At 39.6% G+C, this 20,580-nt stretch overlaps 3 protein-coding genes across 15 annotated transcripts in view; 1 reads left to right on the top strand and 2 right to left on the bottom strand.

Annotated features, from left to right (window-relative positions):
• bxdc2 (brix domain containing 2) lies at positions 1 to 6,756 on the bottom strand. The gene is made up of 10 exons (XM_023828742.2): positions 6,562 to 6,756; positions 5,954 to 6,065; positions 3,989 to 4,032; positions 3,843 to 3,913; positions 2,953 to 3,002; positions 2,740 to 2,813; positions 2,373 to 2,423; positions 1,923 to 2,024; positions 685 to 813; positions 1 to 541 (listed from the first exon to the last, which is right to left on the bottom strand). The coding sequence occupies exons 1-10, from the start codon at positions 6,706 to 6,708 to the stop codon at positions 299 to 301; spliced, it is 1,023 nt and encodes a 340-aa protein (XP_023684510.1). The 5' UTR covers positions 6,709 to 6,756; the 3' UTR covers positions 1 to 298.
• Positions 6,757 to 7,086: 330 nt separating this feature from the next.
• Positions 7,087 to 14,814, bottom strand: rad1 (RAD1 homolog (S. pombe)). 2 transcript variants are annotated; one of them, XM_023828743.2, is made up of 6 exons: positions 9,898 to 10,011; positions 9,212 to 9,439; positions 8,996 to 9,104; positions 8,081 to 8,339; positions 7,631 to 7,729; positions 7,087 to 7,516 (listed from the first exon to the last, which is right to left on the bottom strand). In XM_023828743.2, exons 2-6 carry the CDS (start codon positions 9,404 to 9,406, stop codon positions 7,339 to 7,341), a joined length of 840 nt encoding a protein of 279 aa, XP_023684511.1. In that variant the 5' UTR covers positions 9,407 to 9,439; positions 9,898 to 10,011; the 3' UTR covers positions 7,087 to 7,338. The 2 variants fall into 2 exon arrangements, with proteins under 2 accessions (XP_023684511.1, XP_072570722.1); XM_072714621.1 differs by lacking the exons at positions 9,212 to 9,439; positions 9,898 to 10,011 and adding an exon at positions 14,684 to 14,814.
• sema4d (sema domain, immunoglobulin domain (Ig), transmembrane domain (TM) and short cytoplasmic domain, (semaphorin) 4D) overlaps positions 13,845 to 20,580 on the top strand; it is a 44,026-nt gene continuing 37,290 nt past the window's right edge. For 6 of the 12 annotated variants that reach the window (XR_011992412.1, XM_072714617.1, XM_072714619.1 and 3 more), the window contains exon 1: positions 14,783 to 14,922. The gene's annotated coding sequence lies outside the window, so the exon portion shown is untranslated. Of the gene's footprint in view, positions 14,123 to 14,782; positions 14,923 to 15,033; positions 15,070 to 16,886; positions 17,238 to 18,233; positions 20,149 to 20,580 lie in introns of those variants that run through there. The other 6 variants (XM_072714618.1, XM_072714615.1, XM_023792097.2 and 3 more) reach the window with 6 other exon arrangements.

Raw genomic sequence — 20,580 nt, 5'->3', positions numbered from 1 at the left:
CAATTACAACTTTTTTTTTTTTTTTAAATGGGATTGGGAAACTTTTATTTTAAAAAATATTTGCAAGGGACAAAAACTTTTGTGTAGTCAGGTGTGTGTGTGGGGGGGGGGGCACTTCAGTGATACTGGACATGACAGGAGCTGAACACAAATGAGATGCTCTCCTCCATTCTTTTCAGGAAAGCACATTATTTAGCTTAAACATGATGGAAGGTACTAGGGACAGGTGAAATGACCATCATGCATTCCGTCCAGCAATCTTCTCTACAAGAAAATCTGTTCTCCAAAAGCCAAGAGTTCACCGCATCTTGAGCCTCTGCATCCTTTTTCTTTTGAACTCCTTCTTCTTTGCTGCTTTAGGAGGTGGGGCCTCCAGCTCAATTTCAACAGGCTTCTCCTCAGCAGGCGTCGCAAAAACCTCATCTGTGACGTCTCTGGTCACCGGCTGCTTTTCTTCTAACCTCCTCACCTTCTGCAGTTCCTTCACCATCTGCTTTTCCCGCAACTTACCAGCTGTGGCCAGTCGAATCAAGCGCCGGTGCTGGACGATTTTAATGTGAAAAGCAGATTTAAAAATTGAATGCAAAGTTCTGTTTAAAGAATAACACCTCACTGAAAGCAGAGTAGATATGGTATGAAATGAAGAATACAATAATTATAGAAATCACATTATTCTCATCTTACCATATTAGGAGACTGAAAGTGAGGGTTTTCATAGAGTGTGGGCCCACCAAAACTACCCTGGAACAGTTTGATGGGGTTGAGGACAAAACGAGGCCCAATCTCCACCAGAGATGCATCTTCTTCAATGATCTGTGGGACACAAGAGCAACCATGAAAATAAGTCACTGGAAGAAAAGGTTGCATTTCACAAATCAGTGCCTCTTGAGATTTGGGACAAAACATGCGTGCCAGATAAAGAGGGTTTAAAAAAATAGCACATTATTATTCATGCAAATAACCAATAGACAAAACAGGATAATGTTAGCATATCAAAATATGATTTCATGTTTTGTTTAATTCTACATGATACAATATGTGACTTGTGCCTGAAAAGCCCTTGCCGTATGGCAAGTCTCTGTTAGAATAGCTTAAAAGAATCAAAAAGGTAACATTAGACATCATAATTACAATGTATAAGTAGTTTAGTAAATTTCATGAGTATCAAAAGTTACAATTAAGAATTTTAATATACTTTCTAGTTGACTGAACTTGTGTCCGAGTTGTCAACACCAGAGTTTTTTTTTTTTTTTAATATATAAAAATAAAAATAAAAAATTAAAAAAAAGAATTATTGTGGGTAGCTAAAACTCTGAGGACCCCTTTTGCACTTTCTTGTTCTTCTAGATCAGCGTTTCCCAACCCAGTCCTCGGGGAACCCCAGACAGTCCACGCTTTTGCTTCCTCTCAGATTGGGAAACACTGTTCTAGATGCTTTTAGATCACTCTAGCTCTGATAAGTTAATATTTATTTCATTTCATACCTTTGTTAATACGTTGTCACAACCATAATGCGTAAATACCATAATCATTGATATGCCAGAAATGTGTGAAATATTAGGTAATTGAATTTAAAAATTTACATTGTATATGTCACAAGCAACCGAGGATAAATACAATGGCTATTGTGGAAAAACGGGAAATATAGTATTTTCTCATCTCTGTCAGACGACTAATCTAACTTTCAAAAAGAATTTGAAAACAGGTGTGCATAATTAAAACAACCAAAACTGCTAAGAGTCAAATATCTATAAGTTAATTCAAAATAATTTTAGACATTTCCATGTGTCTGACGACGTTGACAAAAATCTTTTTTTTTTTTTTTTTTTTAAGACAATCAAAACCTAATGTCCCTAATCTCAAGGACCACCGACATGTTATTTACATGGTCTTCTAAACAGGAGAGGAGGGAGACCGCTGACCTGGTAATTCCTGAACCATATCCTGTTGTCTGCTATCGTGAATGTGAATATGTGGTCCACAAAAGGCTGGCTCTTAGGGTGATACTGAGGCGTGGAAAAGATCTACAAAGAAAAAAAAACACACAATTTAATTGAACAAGCCTTTTACTCTGTAAACAGAGTTCAGCATACATATGTTATCACAGTTATGGTACTCCGGAACGCAAACCTGCTATTTAACTTTAATTACCCTGTTGCAGTGCAGTTTAATACTTCTCGCTGGTTCTCCAGCTCACTTATACACTTTCAGAGCACAGTGAGAGGAAAATACTACATTAGAAAGCAACTCTGCTATTCACAGAGGACAAGATTCTGGCACAAACTACAACCCAGCATATGCAGACGGCCTTGTGTAAAATAACCAATGCAAATCTGCTGAAAACAAAGGTATTAGCAATAATTTCCTCAAACCTGGGTGAAAAGCTCCTTCAATAACGCATAGTGGGGCTCCTTGTCAAATTTCTGCACAGAAGAAAAATAGGAATTATCACCTAACATAATATGCGAAAGCACTGTTATATATGAAACATACCACATTGCCACAAAAAAAAATTACCATACATGTATCAGTACACAAATCATATAAGATCACTTCACCTGTGCTAAACACAACATGCTCACAACTCTAAGAACAAGATAAGTAATGTATATACAAATTTCACCTGTGGACTCTTCTCAACTGAATGAATGAATATCAGAGAAACATTTTCATACAACCCTTATTCTTAGCAAGACTAAAAACCCAGTATAAAGGACAGGAATCAGACATGTGACTTACAGGGTCAAACGAAAGCAGAGGCCTTGAGCCTTTCAGACAGTTTCCCGTCATCTTCAGTTCAGCCAGTGTATGAACTTAGAGTAAAAAAAAAATATATATACACATCTTCCGACAGAAAATTCAAAATATAACATTCACACTAATGTTTGCTGTTCAAATTATCAAACCATTTACTGTTAAATCGTAACTGGAAAAAAAAACAAAAAAACTCACCATTCTGAACCAAAAACTTCGCTGAAGGCCCATGGGGGACATTAGAAATCCTACGAAAGAAAAGCAGAATCACTTAAATCACTTAACTTCATCGTCCACCAATCTGTTAATCTTCTAAACACATCCTAGTTTGGATGGTGTGTGTGTGTGTGTGGGGGGGGGGGGGCACCCTGTATGGGATGCTACTCCATTGCGTGTCACACAGACACACACACACCGTAACACATACAGTGGTGCTTGAATGTTTGTGATCCCTATAGAATTTTCTACATTTCTGCATAAATATGACCTGAAATATCATCAGATTTTCATACAAGTCCTAAAAGTAGACAGAGAACACCCAGTTAAATAAATTAGAAATTATATTTCACTTGGTCAATTATTTATTGAGGAAAATGATCCAATATTACATATCTGTCAGTGGCAAAAGTATCTGAATCTTTCATTTCGGTATCTGGTGTGACCCCCTTTTGCAGCAATAACTGCACAGTATTTGTTGGTTAGCGATTGTTTACAAGGTATTCAGTTCATTTAAAACTGCAGTAATGTTCTTGACCCAAGTCGTCCACACATTATATTCATCTCAAGATCAAATAAATACTGTGCACCTTATTTTGCTTAAACTCAATGGATCTCTCAGTAACTAGGTGAAATTACTTCAAATGGTGTTCTTATTCTGCTACGTGTAGTTCATTAAGTTCCCTGTAGATGGCATCTCAGGAACTGATATGCCAGATTCAGTAATTGACTATCAGCAATCATTCATTTTAAATGTACCTATTTAATCACTATTTATTTATAGAAATAGACACTATGAATCAAAACTTATGATTGAGTTTTTGATTTATGTGCACAAAAATGACCAAATAAACTTTGTGTGATTAACTTACCACATGTAGAGGTCTTCTTTCTTCTTTGCTTCAAAAAATATACACTTATTGCAGTTTTTAATCTCACATACCTGAAAAGAAAACAAAAATTACCACTAAAAGTACTAGCTCTAAGACAAATAACAGCCATAAAAGATTATTCTTGCCTCATTTATGACAAAAAGTTTATCTTTTCGATCCATTTTCGAATCTGTGAAGAGAGAGAAAAGGGTGACTTGGAGACGACATACACCTTACAGGCAATGCATACCAGGCTAGGGTGGAGACGACATACACCTTACGGGCAATGCATACCAGGCTAGAGTGGAGACGACATACACCTTACGGGCAATGCATACCAGGCTAGGGTGGAGACGACATACACCTTACGGGCAATGCATACCAGGCTAGAGTGGAGACGACGTACGCCTTACGGGCAATGCATACCAGGCTCGGCTGGAGACGACATATGCCTTACAGGCAATGCATACCAGGCTAGGGTGGAGACGACATACGCCTTACGGGCAATGCATACCAGGCTCGGCTGGAGGCCACGTACGCCTTACGGGCAATGCATACCAGGCTCGGCTGGAGGCCACGTACGCCTTACGGGCAATGCATACCAGGCTCGGCTGGAGGCCACGTACGCCTTACGGGCAATGCATACCAGGCTCGGCTGGAGGCCACGTACGCCTTACGGGCAATGCATACCAGGCTAGGGTGGAGACGACATACGCCTTACGGGCAATGCATACCAGGCTCTGGTGGAGACGACATACGCCTTACGGGCAATGCATACCAGGCTAGGGTTGAGACGACATACGCCTTACGGGCAATGCATACCAGGCTAGGGTGGAGACGACATACACCTTACGGGCAATGCATACCAGGCTCGGCTGGAGGCCACGTACGCCTTACGGGCAATGCATACCAGGCTCGGCTGGAGGCCACGTACGCCTTACGGGCAATGCATACCAGGCTAGGGTGGAGGCGACGAATGCCTTACGGGCAATGCATACCAGGCTCTGGTGGAGACGACATACGCCTTACGGGCAATGCATACCAGGCTAGGGTGGAGACGACATACACCTTACGGGCAATGCATACCAGGCTCGGCTGAAGACGACATACACCTTACGGGCAATGCATACCAGGCTTGGCTGGAGACGACATACGCCTTACGGGCAATGCATACCAGGCTCGGCTGGAGGCCACGTACGCCTTACGGGCAATGCATACCAGGCTAGGGTGGAGACGACATACACCTTACGGGCAATGCATACCAGGCTCGGCTGGAGACGACATACACCTTACGGGCAATGCATACCAGGCTCGGCTGGAGGCCACGTACGCCTTACGGGCAATGCATACCAGGCTCGGCTGGAGGCCACGTACGCCTTACGGGCAATGCATACCAGGCTTGGCTGGAGGCCACGTACGCCTTACGGGCAATGCATACCAGGCTTGGCTGGAGGCCACGTACGCCTTACGGGCAATGCATACCACGCTAGGGTGGAGGCGACGGACACCTTACGGGCAATGCATACCAGGCTAGGGTGGAGACGACGAATGCCTTACGGGCAATGCATACCAGGCTAGGGTGGAGACGACATACACCTTACGGGCAATGCATACCAGGCTCGGCTGAAGACGACATACACCTTACGGGCAATGTATACCAGGGTCAGCTGGAGACGACGTATGCCTTACGGGCAATGTATACCAGGCTAGGGTGGAGGCGACATATGCCTTACGGGCAATGCATACCAGGCTCGGCTGGAGGCGACGTACACCTTACGGGCAATGCATACCAGGGTCAGCTGGAGGCGACGTACGCCTTACGGGCAATGCATACCAGGCTAGGGTGGAGACGACATACACCTTACGGGCAATGCATACCAGGGTCAGCTGGAGGCGACGTACGCCTTACGGGCAATGTATACCAGAGTCAGCTGGAGGCGACGTACGCCTTACGGGCAATGTATACCAGGCTAGGGTGGAGGCGACATATGCCTTACGGGCAATGCATACCAGGCTCGGCTGGAGGCGACGTACACCTTACGGGCAATGCATACCAGGGTCAGCTGGAGGCGACGTACGCCTTACGGGCAATGCATACCAGGCTAGGCTACCTGCTTTGGAATGAGGCATCATGGTCCTTAGGTCCTGCATGAGGTGCCGGGTTCGGAAATTGATACCTCGGGAAGAGAACACAAGCACCCTCTCTTTGTTTTTCCATTTTCCCTGATTAACGAAAAGGGAGAGATATTAACATGAATAAACAATATTAATAAAAAATAATAATCTATTTCAGCTCACAATGTAAAATCAGACTAGACAAAGATAAGAATAACTAATATATGTATGTATATATGTGTGCGTGTGGTTATGTATGTATGTTTTCAGGTAGCTACGCAAAGCTTCTTTCAGACCTTCATAAACGTGATTGCCTCACGGGGTTTTTTAGGCATTACTGTTCGGAGATGGGAGAACGTAATGAGGGGGGGAAACTATGTCCAAACATATATAGTGAAACGCTTGTTAGTACATTATGCTTGCAAGCTAGCATTTCCTCAATTTCCACAAATGAAAACTGTAGTTAACTATCTGACTGCACATGAGAGAGCGCAAACCACTAAAATATGAATGTCACATTATAAACTTTGAAGAAACACTGGTAAATACCCACACCCTGAAACACGTCCACTGATCATCACATTAAGCAGTTCGATTCACTTACCTTTGACACCGGTGCCGGGATGTAGCACTCATTTTCCTGCTTTTGTTCTGCCTCAGACGTGTTTTCATTTACCTTTTCTATAAATCTTATTTTTTTAGCTTTTGTACCGCTGCTACCTCCTCCACGTTTTCGCTTGAACGGCGACATCTTGAAAGACCGCTTCACGTGGAACGGTGGAAACAGCAGCACGTTGCGATACTTATGAAGACCCAGTGCGTAGGAATGCGCCACCAAGCGTCCTGGAGGCCGCGGGAACCCCCAATAAATAGACCCTCCTTTGTAATAATTAAATTTTGTCCACCCCCCTCCAGTATCTCTCTCCAACACCATTGCCTATGAGCACCGTTAAATGTTATTTCAATTATGAATTCTATTTTTTTTTTAACATCACATCATTTAAAGTTTTTTTTGCGGTTTTGTTTTTACGTTCTCTTTCCTCCTAGCATGGTCTTCGAAAATTCTTGTTTAAAGCAAACTAAGCAGGAAACCTAATTTTCAATTGTAAATAAATGAACCTACGCCCAATTTATGTTTTCTGGATTTTATTAAAAAACACTTCAGAATACAACAAACATATACATTGCAGTGAAATGCAGCGTATAGCTGTTCTGGAAAGTCCGTACACATTTCCAAGGACATAAAAATAGCACGACCTCATCTAACACATATAACCTTTAAATTTTTGTTATATTTCAATATAAATCCTATGTGCAATATTATGCAAGAAGAAAAAATGTATCTGTTCATTATTAGGACAAACTATTCTTTACCGAATGATTATTCTTCTTCAACATCTTCATCTGGGCAGCAATAATACTCCACAAAGCAGATCTGTCCATCATCATTTCTCACCAAGTACTGCAGAGACAGGAATCCTTGGCTATCTGTCCGTACTGATACTTTGCAGGACAGAGCCAATGCCTTCGTTGAGGGTTTCAAGAGAGACATTTTATATCTGGAAAGTGGAATAACAGTGCTATTAAAACCATGCAAATGGTTATGGTTGTAGTTACTAGATTGGTGACAGAAAAATCTACCTTTATTAATAAGGAAAAAATGTGTGACTGACCTGTTTGTCTGAGTCTTTGTGCACTGAAAGAGCTCCATCATGTCAGAGTCCTTCGGATAGTCATAGTGAGCATTTCCTGAATTTCCAAACGTAGAAAGTCTATAGACAGATGACAAATAAAAAAAAAAGATGAAACTTTTTAAATTCACATACTACTGTAGCTGTACAACCTAAGTTCTGTAATTGCTAAGTACACTGCCTAGAAAAATTATATTTTTTAATTGCGCTGTGAAAAAAAAAGGATATTTGCTTTGGTCAGGGTAAGTATCATTTTGCTCTTAAACACCATATTCCACTCAGTTCAGCTGTGCAATGCTCAGAAACATCCCATTGCAAAACTGGTTAGCTGTAGTCAGGAAAAATTCCACACACACACATACACACACACACACACAATAATGTCCAAAAACTATAACACAAAGCAGAGGTTACTACAGAAAAAAGCATAACCTGAAGTAGGGTTGACTAGGAGACATGGTGATCTGGAGAACTTCACTTGTCATGTCCAACTCAGAAAAGGCCTCTCTCAGGCTGTCAGACTGCAAGATCACCTTGTTGGTGACATTAGTGCTGCAGAACTCAAAATCTATTGGTTCCTCGGGCTCCTGTGTGTTGATTTTACATACAGTAACTACACCACCCTCTTCAAGAAACAGCTTCAATGGGTAGCCATAGCCATTGTAGCACAGCCTCAGGGCAGTCGTGACTCCTTTGATACAAAAAAATAAGAACAATCAAACCTGACACTAAAAATGCTGAAACCTTTTGTTCAATAGATACACTCAGTAGCCACTTAATAAGGTACACCTATTTAGTACTGAGTAGGACTCAGTTATGCTTCCAAAACCTCTAGCTTAAGTCTTCTCTGACCTCTCTCATTAACAAGATGTTTTGCCCACAGAACTGCCCGATTGATGATTTTTTTTCCATTTGTTTATTGCACCATTTTTTGTAAATCCTACACACTGTAGCGTTGAAAATCCCAGGAAGATGCTGAAACCAACATTTTTGGCACCAACAATAACACCGCATTAAAAAGAGGCTATATCACACAGATTTCAGCTGGTTTAATGCTTAGTCAAATAGTAACCAGACCTCTTGATCTATGTGCTACATGTATTCATTTGCAGCCTGCTGTTTTCAGGAGCAGACTGTTTGCATTCACAGGCAGGTTTACCTAATAAACTGGCCACTGAGTGCACATTAAAAAATACATACAAATACACAAAGAATCTGATAAAAGATCCTTATGAGAGCATCTACAACTGGGGAAAAATATAAAACCTTTTACGTAAATGTTATATATTTAGTACAAGGAGAGTATGCATTTTGTTGTTATACTGGTTTTGTATTTTTTAAATATACCTGGTACAGTACTTCCTCCAAATATGGTTAGACAGTCCAGAAGCACTGTCAGATTAACCTGGAAACTCACTGAGTCTTCCTGGATGGTGAATTCTTGGAAAATTTCTGACTGTAAAAGACATAAATCATGTAATATAATTCTCCAGTCAGTGATTCTGAAAACAAGAGCGATGGGCAGCCGTTCATTCTGATCCATTTTGTTGATTTAATACCGACCTGTATGAAAGCGTTGGCTTGCAAACATTTGGAATCTTCCACTGTGACCTTTAACCCGTTGGGTGTAGCGTTAAATAGGGCATGATCCTTAAAGGCGATGGCTTTTAAGATGTTGGAAAGGTTCCTGACATTGTCCAAACTTGCGACCAGGACGTACTGCCCATCACCCTGGTCAGACTGAGTGGACAGGGGCATGCTCCACTAGTGACCCTAACCCAGCATGAGAAACTGTGCATAAAGAATAATGTTATTCATATAGCAAGATATAGCTTGTGGGGTGAATGCGGCAGCAACACATAACCGTACAACTACTGTTTTTTTTTGCTGTCAAAATTTGGCTGTGTAGGTATCCTACATGCTTTTTATATATTGCCACTCAATGCTGTAGTTCCCCATGTTAACAGTGACACGCTTTCAAACTCGCAAGCAAGAAATCTTACGGAAAATTATTATTACTCCTTTATAAACAAACTATTTACAAGGTAATAACAGTGTTACAAACATCTAAACGCCTGTGCTTGTGTGTATAGACTAGCCTCGAATTAAAAATCTCTAGCCAGCTGACCAAAGTTGGCAACCCTGTGTCAGATCAATTAAATTATATCAGAATACAAATTGGTATAAAATCTTACCACAAAACTACATCTCGAAATACAAGAAAAAAAGCGAAAATTAATTTTACTTACTCGCAATAAACGTGAATACTATTTTAAGGTACCCTAATAAATATTTTTTCCCACCGTTCATCTAATCGATGGTACGCGCCACCGGACGTTCGGTTATGAAGTACTTCCGTTTGAAGGGTGATTTTTTTTTTTGTACAAAATAAAAGTCCTGCCTCTAAGGCTATATGCATTTCTTTCAATAAAGCATAATTAATTGTCACGACTGCTTTACATATAAAGACGTTAGGGTAAAAAATCGTATATTTCATCCATCCTATATAACCACTTACGCAGTACAGAATCTCGGTATGCGCAAGATTTCAGCCCAGACTTTTATTGCACATTGCAGATGAGATACAATTGATGTGACGATACAGTAATACAAGAGTTGTTTTTCTTGTAGCTTTACAGTCAGATGCATGTCTGTATTTTTCCTCTGTATCTTCTTATATATTTTGGATTGTTTATTCTTAGCAAAAATGTGAGTGTAATCGCTGAACAGAATGTATAGAAAATGTCATTCTTTGTTGACACGGATTAGCATCACATAGTAGTATCATAGTATGGCGTTTATTCAGTTCCTTTGTGTTGTATAAGTAACACACTTTGCATTTGTGAGGTACTGATATATTTGTCGATCTTATTATTTGCACAGTGTTGCTGAAATATGGGCTTGTTTTTGAGTTGGTGCTTTGCAGACATGATGCTTGAGTAGGCCTTTCGCGTCAACTTTATTAGCATACTGTACATCTGTAATGTATTTTCCTCTGGAAATCTGGCATGGAATCATGCTCTCCAATTAGGATTATTATCCGGCATCACCGCAAACCCTAATAGGCAACTGAGGGTTGCAGTAGCAGTCAAAATCTTCTCTAGTGTAAAATTATAAAAGTAGGTTTCCATTATCAGGTTTTCTTTTCTTTTTTTTTGCTGAAATGTTCTGAAAAACCTAATTATAGCAACAAGGCAAATAAATGAAATATCTTAATTTCTTTACGTTGAAGTTCAGGAAGATAGGGATACATTTTCCCAAATGTTCTTCCCATTTGGTTTAAGATCTCTATCTGTGCAGTAATAAAATAGGAAATTAGTTTTTTTCAGACTCAAAATTAAACTTAGCTGGAGCTCTGTAACTGCAGGGGTTTTTTCAGCGGTGGATTCTGGCAAGGCCAAGATGCACAATTGACGAGGGCGGCATGTTCTGTGGAGGTGCCAACTTTCCACAGTTGACAAGATTTACTGTCACCAATCCCGGAAGCTTGATTTAGAGTGCCACATATGCTTTGGCTGCCACTGTTTTCTTTTAGTTTTTTACAGCTAGGATCACTGATATCCCAGGTTTCATTGTCCAGATGGCACCATCTGCAACAAAAGTCTGCCACTAGAGGGAATAGTGGATTCAGTTCTTTGCAGATTTCTTGACAAAATCGTCATGGTTTCTTTCCAACCTTTCAACTTCTTCTCTCTCATACATGCAATAAATATATGTACAGTTGTTGTCAGGTATGTCTTAGTTTCTTCCTCCAATATGCTCTGTCTTGCCAGAAAAAAATTCCAAACCTCCTTTAGATTAAGTCTACAGATTTTACGCTCTTACTTGGTTCTTTTTGGACATTAATGCAATTCAACAATATAATAGAATTGTTTATTACATGTCTGTTTTAATGTGATTGTTCTTCTTTATTACCGTTAGAATGTGTACCAAAATGAATACTCCATCGTAGATTGTTGTTTTTGGAAATCTCAGACATAACATGACTGCAGCCATGCAGACATCAGTCGCTGGTATTGTGTTCATATCTGGGATACCAAGAGTGACTGTGGCATAATTCTAGCAGCAAACTATTTATAATGACTGTAACTGATTCCAGTCTGAGAGCAGGGAACATACTGTTGAAGACTCTCTTAAGGCGCTGCTCATGTTATAGAAACAATGCACTTTTGCACATTTACATGTACTATACCTATCACAATTGCGTTATACACCAAAGTGACTGAAATATCACCCATCAGAAGCCAAAGGCATGTAAACAATAAATTAATTTTCCAACCACATATCTTATTATAAATAACTTTATGTTGTTCAAAAACATAATGAGTTTTCAAATTAATCCAATATTGATAAATAATATAACCCTTTGGCTATAACGCATTACCATATATACTAGCTATAGACAGATGGGCAATAATGGTAGCATTTGTGTCTGGGGTGCATAATTCAATCATATACATTCTAATTTACTGTCAATCATCATGACTTGTTTGCCTTTTTCTGAGGAGATTGACATTTGGTAATTTACAGCAGTATAAGTACGTTAAATCCCTAGGCTTTAGTAACACCTCAGTACGGTCAGGGTCCTGTGAGTATGTGTACAATACTCCAGGGTATATTTCATATAGCCCCTGTCTTCGCTCATGTCTTTGACTCTGGAGCACGCATTCCTGTTCTGCACATACCGGCTGTCTGTAAATCCATACAGTGACATCCGACACTTAACTGTAACTTTTGTTACAGGCTTATAAAAGTTATTTACTTAATACTTCAAGGACCTGGTGGCAAACAGAATGATGTTCTAGCTAAAGACTAGACACTGCTAAAAACAAACAATGTGTATTTTTTCCCCCTTCAATATATATTTTTAGCTTTTTCCATGCTAGCTTTAGTCTCACGTCCCTTCGGGGGTGTTCCATTGTCTTGTGCCCTACGTTTCCTGGGTTAGGCGTCAGGTTCACTCTGACACTACATTAGATAAGAAGTTGAAAGATGGATGGATTCTATTTAATATATATTGATACAACATTACGCAAGTGATTAAAAATAACTTCATTCACTGAAAAAATGTCTGTATCTCCACAATTATGATTACTACTGTCTAGATCTTATTGTGCATTTATGAAGCCTTTCATATTATTCAGTGAAAAAAAATGGCAAACTGGTAATATCTGTAGTGCTCAAAAGCCCTAACCATTTGAAGATAAAAAATAGGTGATAATACACCTTAAAGATTTGGGTGAGATACAGACAAAATACGCAGTACACTGGATGACATGTTCTCACATGAATATCACATGCGGAAATTGCAGGTAATATAGTGATGACTATTACCGTAGTATTTGGGGGGGAAAAACACAATAATGAAGTACAAAAGATGCAAAGAAACCTGAGGGAAATTATTTGATATTTACTTCGAGAAAGTTGTGTGTTATACATTCGGTTAAACTTGCTTCCCCGACAATTGAAGAAGGGGGGGCAGGTTCACATCTAAAAATGGAACTAATCAAACTGAGGATCTCAGTCCATATGTACTGGACTTACATAAATTCAACAAAATGCCCTAAACCAGCTATAACATAGCAGCATGACACATGCGATAAGTTACAGTTTCATCATGTCTCCTCTTCTTTATGTTCACACCGCTGATGTATAAAAATATGTTTGTGTTAACATTTTGTTCCCACTGTGGCTTCGTTTTACTTCCACATATGAAACATACTTTGTTTTCAATTACCTGAATATTTCAGGCTTGTGAAAGGGAGGCGAAACTTGCTGTTAAGCACTTTTAAGAGGCACTTGTGGATATTCTCAGTCTGACTCAGTCTCAGGTTGGCTGAGAATCTTCACAGACATTTAGCAACACTTGTGGAGAGTAAGAAGATTGCCTCACCCCAAAAATCAAGCACTGTAGGAGTTAACGTACATTTCGGTTGGTCATACAGGACTCGTGGATTGATGTCACGGTTCAGTGTTTTTGAATGGTCTCTTGCAGTACCCATGACTGGAGTCTTTAAGGCAGTCATGGTCACCGCAGTTTAAAGATGTAATGCTGTGCGATAACACACTTGAAATAGTCCCCCCCCCACCATGGAAAGAGCTGCTTTTAACTCCATGTAGCATTGCTTATGCATTTGCCTGGAATGATATTGCACACTTTATTACATCATAACCGCACAATTAGCTTTCAAACAGTTGGCCGACATGCTTTTGGAACCATTTACAAGGCTCTCTCTAAAACGCCATCATAGGATTTACAGAACAAGATAATACAATTTGGAGATACTTGTTGGACTTGCTGACAATCCGTCCACGATCAAGGTTTCAGTAATCGGCAACAGGGCGTCCACTCATTTCAGGATATTTTATTGTCATTTTATATTTTCTAATTTTTTTAACGTGCAATGAAATGTTAAGCAATTAAGGCTTTTCAATTGGACTAGTTTTCTTTTAACCAAGTAGAAGTAACTGCAGGTACTGTAATGAGATTTACCATTTACCAAATTATCACTCAGTTTTTCTTTAAGTTTCTGTTAGTTTCGGGAAATAATCTCTGTGCATTGCTTAAATAGCAATATGTAATATATAATATCCATATTAACTGTTTTTGAAGCAAGCTGAAAATATTATAAATCAAGTCATTTTAAATTGTACATTTATTTCTTGAATGTGTAGATTTCAAAAACAATAAAATTGCCAAAGATCCTATCAGTTTGTTTAAGCATTTTGGGTAGGGTTTGCGAGCCCATACTTATAACACATCACTATCATGTAAATTTTATAATACTAATGTCAAAAATGATTAATGGTGACCAATGATGAATGCCTTTTAACATACTAACATTTAAAAATATTATTTTTCTACTGAATTTCCATTCATCCTTTGTCCATTCATCTAGTATTTATTTTGCTACTTCAAACAAAAGTAAATATTGTTGTGTAAGACACAATCGATCGGAAATGCAGCCTTTTGAAGTGTGCGTGAGACTCCACAATGTCATGACGCTGAAACACTAAGAAACGGAGAATGCTTGCCTGTGGGGGATCGCAGATACCTTTCCTCTCTGTCCCGTCCCGTCTCGTCTCGTTCCGTTCCGTGCCGTGCCGTCCCATCCTATCCTAATCCCGTCCCTCCTTTGCTCAGTGTTCAAATCCCAGCTTTTAACAGGAGCAGCAAGAGCATTGCAGCCGCCATGCTGAGAGAAACTTCTCACGCTCAAACTGCTGCCTTATTCATTTTCTAGGATCAACCGGGAAAAAAGCTCCACTGTTATGTAAGTTTTGTTTATTGCGCTGTGTAGCTTATGTGTAATGGTAGTTGTTGAAAAGTTTTTGAACAATGGCTTTGGAACAATCCCAATCTTACGTTTGTGTGGTGTCCGTAGCTGAAGTTTGGACATGCACTTGTTTAGATACTACAGGTTAGTCCGCGTCTTTTTCCTTTTCATCCGTCTTTTAAATAGCGTGCGTAGTTTCTGCAGTTTCTTAAACCAGATTAGTATATTAACTAGAATGCATTCTTATGACGAATGAATAGCTTTGAAACTAGTTTTAAACGTTTTATTTTTCCAAGTTGTTAAGAAGCCAATGTTTTATCTTGTGTTACAGAATATATTGCTTGAGTAAAAGTTGAGGAATGCACGGGAATCACCGCAGTTTAAATTTATCGTAAGATTACTAGGTTGCTTCTAAACTTTCTAGAATTAATCTCCCGGTATTTTATAGGTACACGGGCAACTGGGGTGTCATAGGGACGGCCATTCATGCTAAAACGTTCTCTAAAACCTTTTAATCTAAAAGGGTGTTAAATCACCGTCATAATATAAAGTAAAAGTAGCGTGACACTGCGCAAGGAGCTCGATTCACGTCTGAGGTTAAAGCGGATCCCGACAGCAAACTATTTCTTTTCACTGGTGTTCATAGATATTTAAACCGCGGCAGACAAATCTGTGCTAGACTTTGGAAGTCATACAGAAATCTGAATGGATTGTTTACTTATCACAGGAGAAGTTTTAATGTTAAAGTAACTAGTTAACATGTTCAGTTGTTTTCGTACTTGTAATGAATTCACTTTATTTTCGTCGAGGCATTAATATGTAATTTATCTTCTTAAATTGGCTTAGTTCTGATTTGACTGAATGGCAACCTCATTGACCTTGTCTGTCTTCTTAGTTTTGTAGCTGTCTGTCCGAATTGCTGTCACTTGTAAAATTTAGTCCGGAAGTATTGTCTGCCTTTAAACATATTCTAAATTCCTTATTGATATGGCTCTACTCAGAGACAATGTAGACAATCATATAGTCTTTGTCATGGTGATTGCTCTGTATAATATTGGCTGTAATTATTGTTAGATTTGTTTTTTGTATGGTTAACAATAACGTATATGTAAAATAACACTTTAGGTGCTTTCAGATTGTAAGATTTACCCAGTAACAGCTTCATTCTGCTTTAATCTTGGATGGGAAACTTGATAATTAGTGGGAATTCAGCTTAGTGTCAGTAGTGGCCTGCTATCCACATGGGAGATATTGAAGTACATTGACATTGAATGCGACAGCGTTATTATGGTGTTACTTTACATTGGTTAATGTAATGTTCTTGCTGAAGTACATAGTTCACCCATATATCTGTGAAATAGCAAAAAATGCAATTGTAAAATGAACTTTATGGAAGTTTTGGGAAAGGTAATGTTACAAATGTTGGTGTTAGATGGTGTTAGTGGGTATGTTCCTTTCTACAGATCTTCTCGCTGTCTCTTGATGCCTGTGAAATTGTCAGATGGAAACCTGGAAAAAGGAACAAAAAAAAATAACTTGCCAGATAGTTTTTAGTGTCTGTTTAAACAAAACGGGGCTTGAGTAATACATCTCACCGTTTATGTACCCTTGATGAAAGCCAGTGTTTCCTCTTCACATTGCAACACTTTGACATGATCCTTCGTTCCAAAGAGAAACCAATGAAATTGCATAGATGCAAACAAATGCTATCTGCAAACAATAGTGTTAGGTATCATAAAGCATTGTGAGAATCACTGAAACCACACAGCAAAACATCGCCAAAAAACTGCTTGGGATTGTCCAGTCCGTTTAAAAATACCGACCGGCTTGTCTTGTGTTCAAATGCATGGATTATAATTTGGATTAATATAAGAGGTGTAATTGCAAAATAGGCTATTTCACATTTCATTTGTGGTTGCATATTAACGGGAAAGAGAGCCTTTCAGTTAGAACAATGCACCAAAAAAAAACAAAAAAAACATGCAGATTATATGTTGTGAAACACTGCACTGTATCGTTAGAAAAAATGCAGTACTTCATATTTACTGTATATTTATGTAATGATACTGCATTGGTTCTCTGACCCACAACCACCTGCTTTATGTGGGTAACCCGATATGCATTGGTAGCCCCAGTTTTGGTAGAGAACTTTATTTTCTTATCATGCAAAATAACAGTAAGCATTTCAGGCAGTCTGTATCTGTTGCCTTAGGATCAGATGTGCTCGACCCAGGACCCTTGGCTCAATGCCAAGGTAATGGCTTTGTTAGGAAGAGTGAAATGAAAGACTGCCATTATCGGAAGAGTTGAAGGTGACTTTGGGTCTTCCTTACATGATGTAGAATGATGGCTTGGTTTGCTGCTATGATTTCATTAATTTTGCATGGGACGGAAAGCCCAAAAAAGCATAGTGTTGGTTGTATGGACTCTGAATTACTTGCCCACATTATAGCTTGCAGTTATGAAGTTTGTTTTCGGTCTTAAAAGTATTGCCTGCTTATCTAATAAAATGGCTACCTTAAAATAATAAACACTTTGAAGTACACAGAAGTGGTTTTGGCATTGCTTAGCAGAAGACTGAGACTTGCTGGTCAATCTCTGTCACTGATCACCTTTTTTCATCTGCCATATTGACAACAAAGAATCATGAAACACGGGACGTGATGTTAAACTGTCCGTTGTGCCAATGGATGGTACACATGAGGTTTCCCTTGATGTTGAGAGGAACGGGAGCTGTATCTCAGACATGGGGATGATGTGTCCCGAAATTAACATCATCAGTAGTGTGCCTTTGAGTCATAGGGTGTTTCGGCCTTTCAACACTAGACACCCTCATCAAAGGTGGCCGGCTACAGGGTGATTTGGCCTGAGCTTGTGTCCCGTGCCCAATCATGAAAATTGCCTTGTTGTTCGGCACAGCTCACCAGACTATGCAAGGTAGGGGCGTCTTCTTCCCTGAGTCAAGCCTCGAGCTGACCACCTACCTTGTTCCTCTCCTCCTGGAGGGTTCTGACCTGGGTTCTTGAGTGGGTGGGGATTAGTGAGCGGGTCATGTTGATGTTCTATGAGCCCAGCAAGGGTCCTTCCGCTTGAACCATGTCCACTGGCTGCTGCTTTCGTCCGCTTCGGAGATTGAAACTTAGTAATGGACTGGCTGCAGTAATTTGTATTATTTTCAGAGTAACTTTTTATAGATGGAAACTTATAAAGTGAAACCCAAAACAATCTGCAGCTAAAATCGTTGTCATTGGATTTCAAATGTCAGCTCTTTTTTTTTTTTTTTTTTTTTTTTTTTTTTACAGGGTAGCTTTGCAGGGCCTATTGAGTGAGCATGTGCATGAGCGTGTCCAATCACAGTCCACAGACATGCAGCTAGGCTACTCTTAGAGAGTGTGTGTGTGTGTGTGTGTGTGTGTGTGTGTGTGTGTGTGTGTCCTGCGATGGACTGTCTGGCATCCTGTCTACAGTATATCCCAGCCTTATGACCTCTCACTGACCCAGGTCAGGATAACCAGGTTAGAAGATGTATGCGTGGATGAACAGTCTGTTTAGATCTATGTTATGTTTAACATGTTTTTTGTGGAAGATGAAGCAAACCACTAGAAATGGGGGGAAAAAATACAGCATAGACTGTGGATATCCAGCGTACGGATTGGGAAATGCTAGCGGGTTTGGGTGTTAGACGGCACTTTCCCACAGAACAAATACAGTGAAGCCTTGTTTACACCTGCCAAGGGCTTTCAGGCTTGCAAAAGAGAAGCAAAGCTTGACGGATCTTGTGACAGTCTACCTCCACCAGAATACAGTGCAAGACATTAAGCTTGGTCAACAGGGGAAAATGGGGGGTTTCAATCCCCAGCAATTAAGTGTAATGCAACCCTGGAACATGTCTGTTTCTGTCATTTCTTCAAAGGGGCTGCAGGAATTAAGATGCAGCTTTTTGTCCTTTTTTTTTATCCATGAGTCTGGTATAATTCTGCAGCTGAAATGCAGCGTATCTGTAAACCACAGAACTGGAATAAATCAGACTAGATTGGCAAAGGTGTTCAGAAAATTTAAAAACTGGCCTGTAAAACGTAGATTCTGTGTTTCACCTAAAAAGCTTTTAACCGTTATATGTACACACACAGATATGTCTGTCAAATCTTGTTAGCTTAATTTTGGATGAATTAAAAAACAAAAATGGAGCGGAGCATGAAAACCACGTTCTGCTACTGCAAAGTCAACCTTTTGCACTCCTTACAGTATGTAGTCAGTCACATGGTTTTGAGGACGACCCAAATAAGGCCCACAATCCTGTTATTTAAAACACGATTTCGGAAGAGTCATACACATTGTGCATTGGTGATCGTTTACATTCAGTAATGTGAACATGATCTTGCTTATAGAACCCTACTCGTTTTTGGCTTATTTTCTTGAATGTTTAGTCATGCTGCAGTACAACTTTTAGGCGTGACTTCACACTTCACACACAGATCTGAGGTTCTCCTCTAGAATGTCCTGTTTATATTAATTCATGGTTCGCCACTGGACATCCACTGCTTCCAAAAGATTTGACTCCAAGGTATGTTCTCCAAAAAACAAACAAATGGTGCCATCCAGGTAATTTTTTCTTGAAATTTAATATGAGCAGCGGTATTTTTGAAGGGCAAAGGTTTCCTATGATAAATGTTATTTCTGTCTGACTTGCCTCATATCCATGAACTATGAAGATGGACAATTTGCAAGGAAGGTCTTGCAGATCCTTAAATGTGGTCCTGAGGTCCTTTGGGACATTCGTATTAACACTGCATTTCGCATAATCTCATCTGCAGTGGGACAGCTTTGTTTTTACTTGCTCAATTTTGTAATTACATGCAATATTGTCTGTTTTAGAGAGAATTATCAAAGACCACCTAAGGTTATGTAAAGCTAATGCATGTCTCTCATTGTATGGCAATACAAGATGCTTCTTATAGATGCGTTAAGAATGAAATTTGTGCTGATAGATCAGATGAATGTTGGAGTACGCTGGTATATTTAGCATGCGACTTGCACGTCAGAAGTTCCTTGGATATTTGTGCCATGCGATGCATTTTGACTAGCAACAGGTATCGAATTTAGACTAGTCACGTACTGCGACACAGGGAGGGCTATTGCATTTTCCCTTATCATACCAGTCAAAACTAAGTGAATGAGGGTAAAAGCAGGTCTGATACCCCCCTCCCAGGGTCAAGGCTGACGGTAAGCTGGTCAGTTCTCTTTATATATACACACACACGCTAACCTATTTAAAATGAGCAGAAATAGTACGACTGTCGCTTATTTCATTGAAACGCACAAAAAGTAAGGGTTTGATAATTGACAGGTTTAAAAGCATTAGCTACATTTAAAAAGAAGCCTAACTATCTTATTCTCTAGGTTTACCTCCACAGAAAGACACAGGCTGTATTCAGAATGGTTTACTCTTTCACTCACTCCCTGCATAGGCAAATCTATGTGGTTCACTATATAGGGAATTAATCAGTGAAACAAGACAGCGGGTTCAGGCACTACATTCCAAGACATTCTGTGTTGGTATCCAGGCAACCTTTGACAGCTGACATTTGTGAATTCAAAGTCTAGCTACAACATAAATGGAATCTAAGCGATAAAGTGAATATGGATGTATAAACC

Source organism: Paramormyrops kingsleyae, chromosome 7, assembly GCF_048594095.1.
Source record: "Paramormyrops kingsleyae isolate MSU_618 chromosome 7, PKINGS_0.4, whole genome shotgun sequence".
NCBI classification, from domain to species: Eukaryota; Metazoa; Chordata; class Actinopteri; order Osteoglossiformes; family Mormyridae; genus Paramormyrops; species Paramormyrops kingsleyae.
Note: the sequence above shows the minus strand (reverse complement) of the source record. Positions and strands in the feature narration are given on the sequence as shown.